We start from the raw sequence: 15,751 nt of genomic DNA, 5'->3' as shown, positions 1-15,751 counted from the left end.
GGGTGTGTGTTTTTTGAACTCGGCTTCCTCTCGTAACTCTCCCACTGAGCTGTGACAATGCTATAGGAGATGTCAATTCTTAGGAGTTCCAACAGGGGATGCAATATATTTTATATAGCAGTATAATATATATATATATAATATAATTCTTCTTTTTACACATTATCCTCAATTCCTTTAAATCATTTGACAGTGCCATGTGTGCAGAACATTGTAAGTCTTTTTTATTCTTCTCCTCATTCTAAAGAAAGAAATGTTAAATGTTTTAGAATGAAACTTACCTTGGCACTCTGATTTCACTGGAGTGAGGACAAAGAGCCAGATACCAAAAGTAAAGAAGAATTAATTAGATCACCAAATCCAAACATTGTCAGGGACCTGTCTGGGTTATGTGTGCTCTTTTTCCTCTCCTCTTCTCCCTTCCTCCTTACCCCTCCCACCCCCCAGCTACAATAGGAATTGCCCATCCCTAACTTGTAGTGCATTGTGGCCACAATTCAAATAAAAAATTTAAATACCAATTGCTTTAACTTGCCCCTTATTAAGGTAGGTATTTATGCTTTAGGCAAAGACTCTGATGCTAAAATTAGAAAATATTATGAATATGTATTATCATTGTTATTATTGCTCATTAGACTTTTAGCCTTAATGAGATCTTTTCTGTCATTCTTTCTCTGTTCTTAAATAAAATTTTAAAGTACCCATGAGTATATTCTGCCCATGCAACTCTCCTTTGAGCCTGAAGAATGCTGGACAAAAATTCTTGGCTTAAATAACATTTGATTTTCCTAGAAGGAATTACATAATTATATGCAAAAATTACAGTACTGAATTAGATTGATTGGGGAAAATGAAGCTAAATTGGTGACACATCTGAATTGTAGCTTACTTTCAAAGAAAAATTGGTTTTATGATTTTCACTTCTATGCAGTAAAACAAACAAATGGCTAAGGCAGTAGTGCCAAGAAAATATGTCTTTAATGAATTCATAGCAATCACTCCTAATGAACTCATTTTGCAAGGTATACAGGATAATTGCTGCTTAGGGCTTAGAAATAGTTTCAGCCTACCTCACAGGGTTATTGTAAATGTTGTTAAGTTTTTTCAACTTAAAGTCATTCTAGAAATATGAATTGTTATTGTTCTCTGAATGAGGTTTTATTTTTAAAGGCCCTCTTTGTGTCCATAGAGAAGGTATTTTAGTGTAAGCTTGAGGTTATCTAAGATTAATGATCCCTGAGTTATCTTTTGTCCTTCCTCCAGTATATGGTCCACCCTTTGGTAGGAAAGGCTTGGTCAGAATGCAATGAAAATCAGTTTATCTTTATTCTGAGACAAAACCTATAAAGAAAGTCAGACATCAAATAAACACGATTTAAAGAGAACAGGAAATTCCCAAGGATAAGCAATGCCAATTTGCCCAAGCAGTGATGAAGTAGGGCAGGGAAGGAAGTGAAGAAGAGATAAACTAGGAGGTTCCAGGAGTGCTAGACATCAGGGCAACAGCATTTTTTTTTTGTAGTCAGGTCACTATTTAAGCTGTATAATAAGCTAGACAGTACTTCAGCTGCTCATAATTGTATTCAATTTGAAATTGCAGTTATACTTGCAATTGGCTGATTTCTGACATTGTTTCATGTCTGTATCCTGAAGCCCTTTTACCCTGAAGAACTCCAAAACTCCCCAGTATCATGTTCATAACATAAAATTAAAGAGATTTTCTTTGCAATTCCCACCTATGAACTTATTCGTTGTCTAAAAACAACTTATAGCTATGGGTTACCCAGACTTTTGGCTATATAAGCAAATAGGGACCATAATAAACTAAAAATAAGCATAATAAATATTTTGTCAGTTTAAGGGCTTAAGGAAAAATTCCAATTGCAGATGTATCCATATAGGCATTTTCCTCTTTGTTAGCCAGGATCTGTAGTCTGTTAGCAAGAATGTTGAATATTTAGATTATTGTAATACTAGAGTATATGAGGCAAAGCCAAAGGTTTTCTGAAAGTATGTTAGACTTTGTTCTACCCATTCAATGACTCTCCTCTCTCGCCCTCGTCCAACAAAGAGATTAGGAGAAAATAAGAAGATACATATTTTAGGGGGTAATAGAAATATATACCAAAAATCCCCAAGAATAGATGGTTAATGATATGTAAAGTCTTATAGCTCATTACAGATGTATGAACTTAGATTTGGTTTTTGTTGTTGTTGTTCCTTTGGCAGAACTGCCAGGCAATTTGCTTTTCTTTTTGTGAATATCAACGTTACATCTGAACCTCATGAAGTTTCTGCCCTCTGGTTCCTGTGGTATGTGAAGCAGTGTGGGGGCACAACTAGAATATTTTCTGTCAGCAATGGGGGCCAGGTATGCATTGTCTTTATTTTAACCATACTTATGTTTTAGTCTTAACTTTGTGACAGATTGACATTGGTGTCTTAACGACTGTCGTAATAATTTGCTGAATGAGTAAATGATTGGCTGAAAATTCTATTATGAGTGCTTTAAAAAAAGTAACTTCTTATTTTCATTGTCATTACTGAAAAGAAAGATTTAAACATTAAAAGATGTTTTCCCCTTTAAGATCAATGTCTTAAAAATTAGAGGGATGTATTTCAATCAATCCAGTTTGCTTAATTCTGGAATGTGTTTTCTCTCTTTTATGATGATGTAGTATTGTGAAAAACTTAGCCTTGGAACCAGGAAAACCTGAATTTACTTCCTGCCTCTGGCACATTTTGGCTGTGTGACCCTGAGCAGATTGCCTACTCTCTCTGTCCTCAAGACAACTAGGTCTCAACCTCAATTGTACAAGATTTTCCTTACTCAGAAGTCTAGTATACCAAATAATATCCTTATCTCCTTTATAACTTGCTATGTTATCTTCCATAGTTAATTTATTTTTTTTAAATTTAATTTTTATTTAATAATTACTTTATATTGACACTCGTTTCTGTTCCGATTTTTTTTTCCCTCCCTCCCTCCCTCCGCCCCCTCCCCTAGATGGCAAGCAGTCCTTTATATGTTGGATATGTTGCAGTATATCCTAGATACAATATATGTTTGCAGAACTGAACAGTTCTCTTGTTGCATAGGGAGAATTGGATTCAGAAGATATAAATAACCCGGGAAGAAAAACAAAAATGCAGATAGTTCACATTCGTTTCCCAGTGTTCTTTCTTTGGGTGTAGCTGCTTTTGTCCGTCATTTATCAATTGAAGGAATACTGTGAACTCATATTGTGTCTTTAATTTCCTAGTTAACCCCTGTCATCCATTTATATTTTATATATACATACACACACACACACACACACACACACATATAACACATCCTTGTGGATATATTTTCAGCCTCAACAACTCTTAGCATAACCAGTAAATATGCACCTAATATCCATCCAAAATGCTTTAAAGTCCCTTAACATCATGATCCTAGTTTAAAGTTGTACCTGTTTAAAGTAAAATATTCAATTCATTTTCCAAAATAATTTATGAACAAAGTGTGGTCATCCCTTACTCTGGGGGCCTTTTCTGTGAAATGTATAGATGAGTGTGGGTACTAAGATACAAATATTTACCCTTCAAGTCATTTCTATCTTTTATGGATGGAAGCTTGCAAGTGGTCTTGGACCTCAAGAAGTTCAGAACTGGTTGGAAAACAAGTTGAACCCATATGAAATTATTTCATACTTATGTGGTCAAAAAAATTATCTGATTTCTTTTTCTTACCAGTAAAGCCAACAACTCAACATTTTAAATATCAGAATAAACAAGAGAATTTAAAACTATCTTCATAATTGTAGTTTGGAGAAGTAACAGTAGTGATTACCGCTGGTCTTTCAATTTTGAATTGACATCCTAATTGCAAATACTCCATGTGATTCTGACTTGAATCCTTTCCCTATCCAAGTATAATAAATATAATGATCTTACTTTTGCTGGACTTAAAATCAGGAAGAATCATCTTTCTGAGTTCAAACTGAGCCTCAGACCTAGCTGTGTGGCAAGTAACTTGACTCAGAGTTTGTCTCAAAAGAAAATGACAAATCTCTCTATATCTTTGCCAAGAAAATCCCTAATAAGTTCATAAAGAGTTGGACACGACTGTAATGACTGAACAATACCTTTTGATACTGGATGATTATAAAACTTCATTGGCTTTTAAAAACCAACCCCATTGGTTTCTTTAATTCTTATTAAAGACATTTGATTTTCTCTATTTGTGGGTTTTAAGCTATTTTTGTGATAGCAAGAGGTAATGATTAAAAAAAATAGAACCATAAGGTCTATAGCCATGTTAAATGAGTAAATGAGTCAAAAAGGCTGAAAACTTTTAATCCAGACAGTTCTGTCAAAATATTGCCTAAGAAATGAGAGAAATCAGATGCAGTCCCCTTTAGGTTACTATATCAGTAAAACTTCCATTTCAGGTTATTATGTATATAGAGCACAGGAGGTTAGGTAGTATAGTCCTACCTTAGATATTTAGTAGCTATGTGACTTAAAGCAAATCATTTAACTTCTCAGCCTCAGTTCCCTCATCTAAAAAAACTGGGGATGATTATGACATTTTCTGTAAATATTTTTCACTTGAGGCAATAGTGTACTGAAAGAGTTCTTTATTAATGGTTTTTTCCATTTTTTTGTCATGCAAATAAAATTAATTCAGGTATATGTCAGAAGCATGAGGGAGAGAACAAGCATATATAAGGGCCTATTATATGCCAGGCATTATGCCAAGTGTTTTATAATTCTGATTTGATTCTTATAACAAGTGACAGGTAGGTGCTGTTATCCCCATTTTACAGCTGAGGAAACTGAGGCAGGTAACGGTTAAGTGACTTGACAGGGACACACAGTGTATTTCTGAGAACAGATTTAAACTCAGGTCTTCATGAGTCCATGTACTACTTAATTCTTGCCTTCCTGCAAATGTATTAATCCAGATAGATGTTGGAAAAAGTTACTGTTTCTATTCAGATAAGTCACTTAGACAACTAATTGTGATTATAAAGACATAAAACATCAAAAAATCTTTTTCATTGACATGGGTGTTCTCTTCTGCCTGTGTCTTAATATAGATGGTTTTTGTTAATAATTATGGGTAAATATATTCATTTCTATAGTAGCCATATTTGTGGTGATATATTTCTTTGAAAAAGCCTTTAATCATAGAGTGAAACATGCCTGTAGAATATGAATTCTTAGAGGTAGTTACACCAACCAAAGAATTTTTTAACATGTATGTTTTTGACAGTTTTCCTTTTATTTTCTTTCCCATCTCTCTTGCCTCTCTTAGGAAAGGAAGTTTATTGGAGGCTCTGGTCAAGTTAGTGAAAAGATCATGGAACTTCTTGGAGAACGAGTGAAATTGGAGAAGCCTGTATGCTCTATTGATCAGACAGGTGATAATGTCCTTGTGGAGACAACAACCCATGACAAATATGAGGTAATTTCCTTCAACCAAAAGGAATCTATTTAATGTGTGATATATCTGATGCAGCTTTAAAATAATTGTAATAAGCTTTTTAAAATATCTTTGCAACTTTCTTTACTGTTTAATTGATACTACATTGTATCTTTTTCAGCATTTCCATTAGTACCTGTCATTATTCTTTCTTGTTTATGTTTTATTTTCACCAGTAGTCTTACTTTAGATGTTAATACTTCCTGCTCTATATTAAGTGAAAATGTAAATGATTGTTTCCACCTTTTCACAAAGGGCTGCAGTCATGGTTAAGTTGATGTCATATGTGTGTTTTAGTGCAGATATGTAATTAGTGCCATCCCTCCAATCTTGACTTGCAAGATCCACTTTCAACCAGAACTTCCATCAGAAAGAAACCAGTTAATCCAGCGTCTTCCAATGGGGGCCATCATTAAATGTGTGATGTATTACAAGGAAGCCTTTTGGAAAAAGAAGAGTAGGTTGCTTTTATTCATAGTATAATTCAAATTAAATTGAGGACTACCTTGGGCTAAGAACCAATGTATACATTGGACATAATATTTTTTTTAAAAACATACTCAAATAAAGGACCAGACTTCATTAGACTTTTCATGAAGGAATCCCATTTATAACTACAATGTCCTACATATAGGATTACTTAATAAATGCTTATTGAATAAATTGAAACAAATTATAAAATAAAAGGTTGAGGAGAGTGTCATCAATCTTTTCAGAACTAGTAAAGTAAACCAGTCTTGTTTTGAATCTAGTATTTAGGTTGGCAGTAGATTTCCTGATTCAGTTTTCTTCCCATTCTTTTGACCAGTAGACCAATAGAGAGAATACACTAATGCTCTAGAACCATGACATTGTTCATAGCATGTATGCAGGAATGTTTCTAAACAAGGATAAAAAATATTTTTCCTCCTTTGGGCAGAACTTTTCCATGAAGTCTTGTGTTTGTACTTAAGGGAGATTAAGTTGCAGATTTAAGAAAATGTTTGTTCAGACTTTACCATGTCTTTAGCAAATTATGATTATGTGTAATTATTCAGAACATGTCCATTTCTGGTAATTTGTCATCATTGTATTTTATTTTCTTTCCAATAAGATTACTGTGGCTGCATACTCATTGAAGATGATGAATCTCCAATTTCAATCACCTTGGATGACAGCAAACCAGATGGATCTGTACCTGCCATCATGGGGTAATAGAGAATTTAAAAATTTTATTTTAGAATTAGAAAACTTTGTTGAGAAGTTTTATTTATTATGAAATACAACTAATAATACAAAGTTCATTTGCAAATGAAAACTCAGGACTTCAGAATTACTTCATTTTAATTCCGCAAACATTTATTAAGTGTATACTACAAGCTAGGCACGGTGCTAGCACCTAGGGACACAAAGACAAAGAGAAATCAAAATAGATTTATACAAAGGAACTTGTTGAGGGAGAACAATATCAACTGGGTGTGGGATGTAAATCAGAAAAGGTCTTATATATTGTAGGAGGTGGCATTTGAGATGAACTTTAGTGGATTTAGAAATTCATAAAGAGGCAGAGGAGGAGTTAGGAACTTTTCAGGGATGAAGGAATAGTGGAATTGAGTGGAATATCACATTTGGGGAGGATAGGCTAGTTTGGTTGGATGATTCTGCAGAGTGCAGAAAGGGGAATTACTATTAGAATCATTCAATGAGAAACTCTTCTGTTTTGAACTTAAGCTCTTTTTAATTTAGCATTAACCTACTTTTTTTTGAATTAATTAAAAAGAGCTTAAAGGAGAGGAGTTTCTCATTTTACCTGGAGGTAATAGGGAATCCCTGGAGTTTTTATTGTTGAGGGAAAATAGACATATACTTAAAGAATGTCAGTTTTGCAACCATGTGTAAAGAAGATGGATTGGAGGAGACTAGAAGAAAATGACCAATTTGGAGACTATTATAAAAATGCAGGAGAGATGTGGAGATCCTGAACAAAGCTAGTAACTGTGTAACTGGAAAGGAATAAATGTTGAGGAAATAACAAGATTTGACTGTTGATTGGATTTGGGCAGTTAAAGGGAAAAAGCCAAAGGAGTTTATATTTGATCTTAGAAGAAATATGAATCCATTAGAGTTTAGATAATGGGGGGAGATGACATGGTGAGAAATTCACTTAAGAATTAGAAATCTTTGCTTAGAAAATTCATTAGGAAAATTGCTTTAGGAAAATCATGTTGTTAGCTGTGGGGAGGATGAATTGTAGCAATGAGAAGAAGCAGGGAGATCAATTAAGAAGCTGTACAATAGAGGAATGGTGATGAGAGACCTAAAATAAGATAGTGGTCATATGGGTATAAAGAAAGGGTAAATAAAAGTCCTTTGTAAATAGAAAGTACAAGATATGGCAGTTAACTGGATATGTGGAGTGATTAAGAGGGAACAGTTAAGGATGACATTGAGGTTGCAGACCCTAGACACTGTAAATAGGAGGGTGCTAGGGGGAAAGATAATGAGTTCTATTTTGGACATACTGAGCTTGAAATATTTATGGGACATTCTGTTCCACATATCCAGAAGGCAGCTAGTAATGTGGAACTGGATCTCACATGGCAGACTAAGACTAAATATGAAGATCTGTATAGAGATGCTAATTGAACTTAACATGGGAGCAAATGAAGTTGTGAAGTGAGAGTATAGAAAAGAAAGAATATACCCAGGATAGAGCTCTGGAAAGCACCTATAATTAGTGAACATGAAACGGATGTTAATCAAGAGATCCAGAAGTCATCAGACAAGCAAGAGGGAGCGCCAAGAAATAATGATGTCATAAAACTCTGCCAAGAAAAGAGTATTTACAAATTTAGGATAACCCACATTGTCAGATGCTTCAGAGAGGTCAATCAAGTAGGATAAAAACTGAGAAAAGAGATTGGTCATTGGTCACCTGCAAAGAACAGCTTTAATCGAGTAACAGGATCAAAAGCTATATTACAGAGGACTTAGAAGAGAGGGAAAGAGGGGAAGTAAAGACATGAAGATATTGGACTTTTTGATCATTCAAGAATCAGTATAGGACCTTTTCACACAAAGTATTGATTTCTTTTATTGGGATTTCTATTAAAAAATAATTTCTAATAAAAAATGAAGGGAAATTAGGATTCTGTTATTATTTTCTTGTCTTTTTATCTTTCCTACTTGTTATTGCACTAGTGTGCAGTTCCCAGAAAAAAAGATGAGTCTATTTCATACTGATATTGATTCTTGGATAAAGTTGCCCAATAGAGGAGGTGGGGAATATCTGTCCTTCCTTCTACACTGAGTGTACGTAACACAACTCAACACACAGCAGCTTCAGAGTAGGGACTCTAGCCTGAGGAGGAAGGGAAATACTGTGAAGTTAAGCTGGAAAATGGATAGCTCTCCATATAATACTATGGAGCCTCTAAGATTTACTTTATTTCAGGCTCTCAAAAGCTTATTTTTCTGTACATCAAAAGTATTTATGTAGAAATAGCCTGCTTGTGACTTATCATATAATCAGTCTCACATCTTCTATATCAGCCAGATGATCCTTTAAGGATCAGAAGATTCAGTTTTTGTTTGTTTCTTTTTGCCACATCTCTCAGAGATACATAAGGTAGATGTGGATTTAGAAATTAAAGATGAAAGCTTCATAGACTCTAAGAGCTCTTTCTTTAGTTAAGTTTTGGCTCTAATGTTTTCTATTGGCACTAACAACTCTGGACCTAAATTCCTCATCTCTAAAATGAAGGGGTCAGACTTATGGCTCATAGCATCCCTTCCAACTCTTAATCAGTGATTCTACCTAGAATCATAGTGGTTTGTCTGAGTGTTCCAACACTTCCATGAAATTATGAAGAGTGAAATGAGCAGAACCAAGAGAACATTGTATACAGTAACAGCAATATTTTTTTTAAGAATGACTAGGCAAGTAAGTCATTCTGACTTTTCTAGATTCACTATAAAGGACATAAAAATGATGTTCTTGGCATCTAGAGAAAGAACTGATAAGTAGAGGTATATTTATATATGCAAAACACATACTTGCATTTATGTAAATATGTATATATACATATATGTGTGTGTGCATATATGCACACATATATACACACAGCTGTGGTGTCTAAGGTCAACTTAGTCATCTAGGTCATCTTAGGTCAGAGAGTGAAGGAAGAAAGAAAGGAAGGGAAGAAAAAAATTTATGTGATAGCTGTTTTATTTAAAAGGAATACCAAGTTATACATAGTAGATTTGCAGTTTCATGTGCAGACATCCTTTTTATTATAAGCATATTATAAAATATATTAATTATTATAATATAAAATATATAAACATATATGTTATAGAACTGCTTGTTTTATTCCTCATATTAAACATTTAATAACTTTTTTCTTAACAGGTTTATCCTTGCCAGGAAGGCTCATCAACTTGCCGTCATTAGTAAAGAGCTAAGGTAAGAGTTGAATTTTAAAAAATCTATTAAAACAAGACATTGTTTACATTTTGTTATTCAGATCTATGAAAGAGAACCCCCTTTCAGATGACTCCCTCTAATCCCACAAATCAACAACTGTTCTGTGATTTAAAGTAATGAGAGGTGCTATGACAACTCATTAAAGTATAAGAGAACTAGATGCATGTCCTTTCTCTGATAAATACTGGTTGTGTGACCTTGAGGCAAATCATATCTTAAAACATTAGCTTCATTTTAAATGGGTTAGTTTGGAGAATTTCCATGGAAAGAATGATGAATGAATCACGAACTGACTCTTAAAGTTGGAAGAGAATACCTTAGAAATCATCTGATGCAAACTTCTCAGTACAAAAATGTTCTCTAATGTAGACTATAAGATTGAGAAGCAGAGTAATGTAGGTGGAACTTAAAATAGACAGATTTAGAGTCTTACCTATTCCAAATAATCAATTGCTGTAGGAAAAACATCTCAATCCTGTTAGTTTCAGTTTCCTCATCTTTAAAATGGCCATGGTAATACTTATCCTACTTACCTCAAAGACTTGTCTTGTGAGAAAAGTACTTTGTAACCACTAATTCATTCATAGAAATATGCTTTCTAATATATATTTTTGTAAGCAAGTGCACCTATTGCCATTCAAATCTTTATGGATATCTAGTCATAAACATTATGAGTGATTGTTTTAGTTCTTGACCCATTTAAGATTTTCTTGAGTGATCTTCAATTTCTTTATCCAGCTCATTGCACAGCTGAGGAAACTAAGGTTTATGGAGTCAAGTGACTTTCCCCCAGACTCACATAGCTAATAAGTGTCTGAAGCCAGATTTGAACTCAGTAGGGTGAGTCTTCCTGACTCCAGACCCTGCTTTCAAACCACTAGGTGGACAGCCACCTACAACTGATTATTATATGTAAATTATAACTTTATGTCTAAAACTATACATTAACTTTGAAAGAGTAGATTTGTCCAAGTAAGGAAGAAAGTTGATTTTGAAAATTTCAGATGATAAATAGTATAATTTTGAAGAAAACTAATAGGAATTTAAGTGTCTAATTAAACTTTGACTTGAAGTTATAATAAATTTAGTTATAGAAGAGGTTTTGGAAAGGACTTGCAAAAGGTACAGGCTTTAAGAAGGTTGTTTTTGATAAGTTAGAAAATGATGAAAAGCTGTAGTGTAGTGATTTTCCTTTCTGGCAGTGATTTGTTTATTTTATTTAACTCAAGTCAGAAGTATGATGGTATAAATGACTCTAATATAAATAATTCTCTGAACTTACATAGTTTCTAGAAGATTAGCCTATTTGCAAATGATTTTTGTAAATGTAAGCCAAATGATATTCTAATAATTAGTTAAATCCACGGATGTTTTTAATTAGAAAGCTGGTTCTTTTAAATGTCATGAATGTCCTAGGACAAAACATTCTCAGTGCTTTTCCTTATAAGGTAAAAATAACAGACTTTAAAGCTTCAAGCTGCAAATAACTTTAGAAAAAGAAATCAGTGTATCTGCAGTTTTCTGAGACACATGTCTAACCATGTGACTTCCTGACTCAAAATCCCCAATAGTTCTCTATTACCTCTGTATATATTATATATGTGTACATTACAGAACATTTACAGGACATAAATACCTTTGCTTTCCAGTCTGGCCCTAACCCACCATTCTGACTTTATCACACATTACTCCATTTATACACATTTCATTTTAGTAGACTTGGCTTTCTTAGTGTTCTGTCTAAATGGATCTCCATTTCCAAACTCTATCTTTCCTCTGTACCTAGAGTATACTCTTTCCTCACTGCTCTCTTGCTTGTCCAGTGTTCCACAGGAAGCTTTTCTGAACCCTCCAAGAGACTGGTGATGATCTGTCACCTCTTCACTGCATATGTCTAACCAGTAAGTGTTTGGAGTGTCTAGGGGACACCAAGCAGAACTTAGAAAGGCCTTGGGTCCATGCTGTATGAAGTTTGGCTGGAACCACCAGGGCTATTTTGAGTATCTTACTGAAGAGGAGGATATTTGGAAGTGAGAGTGAGTAGCAAAGTGTCAGTGATAAAGATGAAGAAGAGCTCATTCTAATTAGGGAATACATTATGCATAGGGCTAGAAAATGGATTGTAACATTTAGGAAACATCTATTCTTTTTCATTCTCGTTTAGAACAAAATAAACAGTTTTACTTTATGCAAGGGGTGGTAGTAAACATTTGATTGTTTTTACAATATGCCTACACTTTTCAAATGTTTATGAGACATGTAAGATTCTAGTATATAACCCTTAAAACTTTAAATAAATTGTCTTGATTAAAGAAGGTTGAATTGCACAGTGACATCTGGTCAGTATCTAGAATCACTTTTTTTTGGATTTCTATACATATTCTTTTTTTTACATTATTATAATCCTTGGGTATATTTTCATATTGAGTCAACTTAACTCTACATCAATAAACACGGAACTTTTGTGTGTTACTCTGAATTCATGTTAATTTTTTAATAGTTTTTGCCTTTTCATCTTTTGTTTTTATAGCTTTTTACTTTCAAAAATATATGAATACTTTCAAAATTTACTTTCAAAATGTTTTCAACATTTACCCTTGAAAAACCTTGTGTTCCAAATTTTTTTCTTCCTCCCCTCCTCCCATCCCCTCTCTTAGTCAGCAAGTAATCCAATATATGTTAAACATATTCAGTTCTTCTAGACGTATTTCATATTTATCATACTGCACAAGAAAAATCAAATCAAATAGAAAAAAATGAGAAGGAAAACAAAGCAAACAAGTATCAAAAGGGAAATACTATGCTGTGATCCACATTCATTCCCCATAATCCCCTCTCTGGATGCAGATGTCTGTCTCCTTCACAAGTCCATTGGAATTGGCCTAAATCGCCTCATTGCCAAAAAGAGCCATGTCCATCAGAGTTGATCATCACATAATCTTGTTGTTAATGTGTACATTGTTCTCCTGGTTCTGTTCACTTCACTTAGCATCAGTTCATGTAAGTCTCTCCAGGCCTCTCTGAAATCTTCCTGCTGATTGTTTCTTACAGAACAATAATATTCCATAAAATTCATATATCATAACTAATTCAGCCATTTCCCCAACTGATGAGAATCTACAGTTTCCAGTTTCTTGACACTACAAAAAGGGCTACTTTTACAGCTTTTTATGTGGGTCCCTTTCCTTTTTTATGATCTCTTTGGGATACATACCCAGTAGAGACACTGCTGTATCAAAGGGTATGCATAGTTTGATAGCCCTTTGTGCACAGTTCTATTATTTTTGTGATCAAATCTCCCCTGCAAACTAACTTTTTTTCCTGCCTTGACTTCAAATCTAGGCATTAGTCAAAAAAAATATATATTTATTGCCTGCATACTAATTTATTTGTATTTTCATATTACATTTATTAGCATAAAACCTCCCTGAAAGTAGAGATATTTATTTCTCTCTCTCCCTTAATACCTGACTTATTGGTCTACAAGTAATAAGCCCATAATAAATGTTTGTCCTGTTGAATTGGGCAGATCATTTAATCTCTGTGACTTATTTTTCTCATAACTATTTTTAAAGGAAAAAGTCCCTTCTTGCTGAAATATTCTATGATTCAGACTTTTTTCTGAGCTCTGAGAATGTTTTATAGTAGGAAAGTTTTCATAAAATGCTGTGATTTGTGCTTGAGGGGATGATTCTGAGAGCTTCCTTTTTTTCAACAAGACAGAAGGAACAGAATCGGTACTGTAGCTTCATGATTTTTGAATTGTGACTTGTGAAATTAACCATTAAATAAGAAATTCCCTTAAGAAACACATCTCCATAGCTCTTATGATTTCAAATCCCTGCCTGAGGTTTTATGCCATTTCTCAAGGATAATCTCTCTGTCTGTCTGTCTCTCTCTCTCTCTCCTTCCCTCTCCCCTCCCTTTCCCTCTCCCTCTTTTCTCACCCATCCTTCCTTCCTTTCTTTCTTTTTCCCCTTAAACCTTCTGTAATACACTATTGAAAACTGTTTTGTAATTTTGTATCTCATAATTTTAAATTCTACTCTTAACTGCACATTCTTTCCTTTACATAAAAACAGAAATACGTGAACTGAGAGTTGGGAAAATTAACCCTTGGATGATAATGCCCAATTAATAAGTTACTATAATTTGGGGATATTTGAAAGTGGGGGGTATATCACCATCTTTTTGAAGTTGGAGTCATAAAATGTATTCATCTTGTCTCACAAAATATTCCCTTATCAGAAGAAAGGTATTTTGTGTTTTAGTCCCCATCTTAGCAGATGGGAAATATCTCACAAGGATTTTTTATGTACCTTTATGTCCAAGCCAGACTTTGAGGAATAGGAGGAAACTCTTTCATTGAAGATAATACTGTCACCATTCGTCACTCTTTAACATTCCTATAGCCCCAGACAGATAAAGTCAATGGAACTCAAAGAACCCACTCTGCAAAATCTCTTAAGAGTGTACATGGCCTTCTTCACATACTATTAGGTATTCATAGGAAGTGATAATTCTTGAAATCCTAATGTGGTATTCATAGGACAAGTAATAAAATATTCTATATTATTTAGCAATATAAAATTATAGAAACTGGCACACCTAGAGATAGTTTAGATTGAAAATATAAATAAGTTTTAAGAATGATTAAATTAGTTTGTGATAGATCCATAATAGATTCTAAAGGGATTCTAGAGAAAATGAGCATATAAGCTTTAATACCTTGAAGTGACATTATAGCAATTGGCTATATGACCCTGGACAAATTTTCCTTTGTATGCACCTCATTGTCAAAAAACAGAATCCTAGATTGTGAGTTGAAACAATGGTTTGCCTAAGTCTGTCATTTATTATACATTAGAAATACTAATCAACTATTAATTAAACCTTATCTATTTATTATTTTAGAAAAGAGTGAAAGATAATCTCATTATAATCTACACAATTTCAAAAACTTTTAGGACATATAACTCCTTGTCCAGAAAAATGACTTAGAGTTAATACTTGAACTTTTCTTATGTTTTTCTCTACTGTCTAAGGTTAATAATGCTTTATAAGTTAATATTGAAGTCAGTAATGCAGAAAGAAAAAGTCCAAGGCCTAAGTATCATCAAATTAAATGAGAATTTGCAGTATCATGCAGTAGTTTTAATTATAATAATTTATTTTCAATTTATCTAATTAGCTGTCCATTAAATGCAGATTTGGATGCTTTTGAATACCTATATATAAATAGGAATTACTGCTTCTATTCTGTAACAAGTTATTAGAGTTTAAAGTTTATCTGTTTGTCTTTTTATTCTTACCATACTTCTTGCAGGAAGAGGAAAATCTGTGAACTTTATGCAAAAGTGTTGGGGTCACAAGAAGCTTTGCAAGTAAGCAATTATCTTTAAATGGTTATGTTCTTCTCCTTGATTTACTCGCTAAAACAATACAAATGCTCATTTCCTAGTAAGTTTATGAGAAGTAATTAAAAGGGGTTTGTTTTAAGTTTGAAGATTTGTGTTAGCAATTAAATTAAATTTAAAAATTTAAAGTTTTCAAGTGCAAAAAGTGTCCAATTCATTAAAGCTTTAATTGGATAACTGACCATTAATTCCTGAAAATTCAGCACCTTCAGTTATTTTTTTATTATAGCTTTTTATTTACAAATATATGCAGAGGTGATTTTTCGGCATTGACAGTTACAAATCCTTTTGTTCAAACTTTTTCCTTCCTTCCCTCACCCCTTTCCCCAGATGGCACATTGACCAATACATGTTAAATATGTTAAAGTATAAGTTAAATAAAATATATGTATACAT

General features: G+C 33.5%; 1 protein-coding gene across 3 annotated transcripts in view; it reads left to right on the top strand.

Annotated features, from left to right (window-relative positions):
* The window catches only part of LOC127553905 (amine oxidase [flavin-containing] A-like), a 118,366-nt gene that overhangs the window by 89,652 nt on the left and 12,963 nt on the right, over positions 1-15,751 (top strand). For all 3 annotated transcript variants that reach the window (XM_051984994.1, XM_051984993.1, XM_051984995.1), the window contains 6 exons: positions 2,230-2,371; positions 5,306-5,455; positions 5,771-5,930; positions 6,567-6,663; positions 9,864-9,917; positions 15,265-15,322. In XM_051984994.1, the coding sequence (XP_051840954.1) occupies positions 2,230-2,371; positions 5,306-5,455; positions 5,771-5,930; positions 6,567-6,663; positions 9,864-9,917; positions 15,265-15,322 (661 nt within the window). The remainder of the gene's footprint in view (positions 1-2,229; positions 2,372-5,305; positions 5,456-5,770; positions 5,931-6,566; positions 6,664-9,863; positions 9,918-15,264; positions 15,323-15,751) is intronic.

Source organism: Antechinus flavipes, chromosome 3, assembly GCF_016432865.1.
Source record: "Antechinus flavipes isolate AdamAnt ecotype Samford, QLD, Australia chromosome 3, AdamAnt_v2, whole genome shotgun sequence".
NCBI lineage: Eukaryota > Metazoa > Chordata > Mammalia > Dasyuromorphia > Dasyuridae > Antechinus > Antechinus flavipes.
The sequence above is the reverse complement of the archived record's forward strand: the minus strand, read 5'-3'. Positions and strand labels throughout refer to the sequence as shown.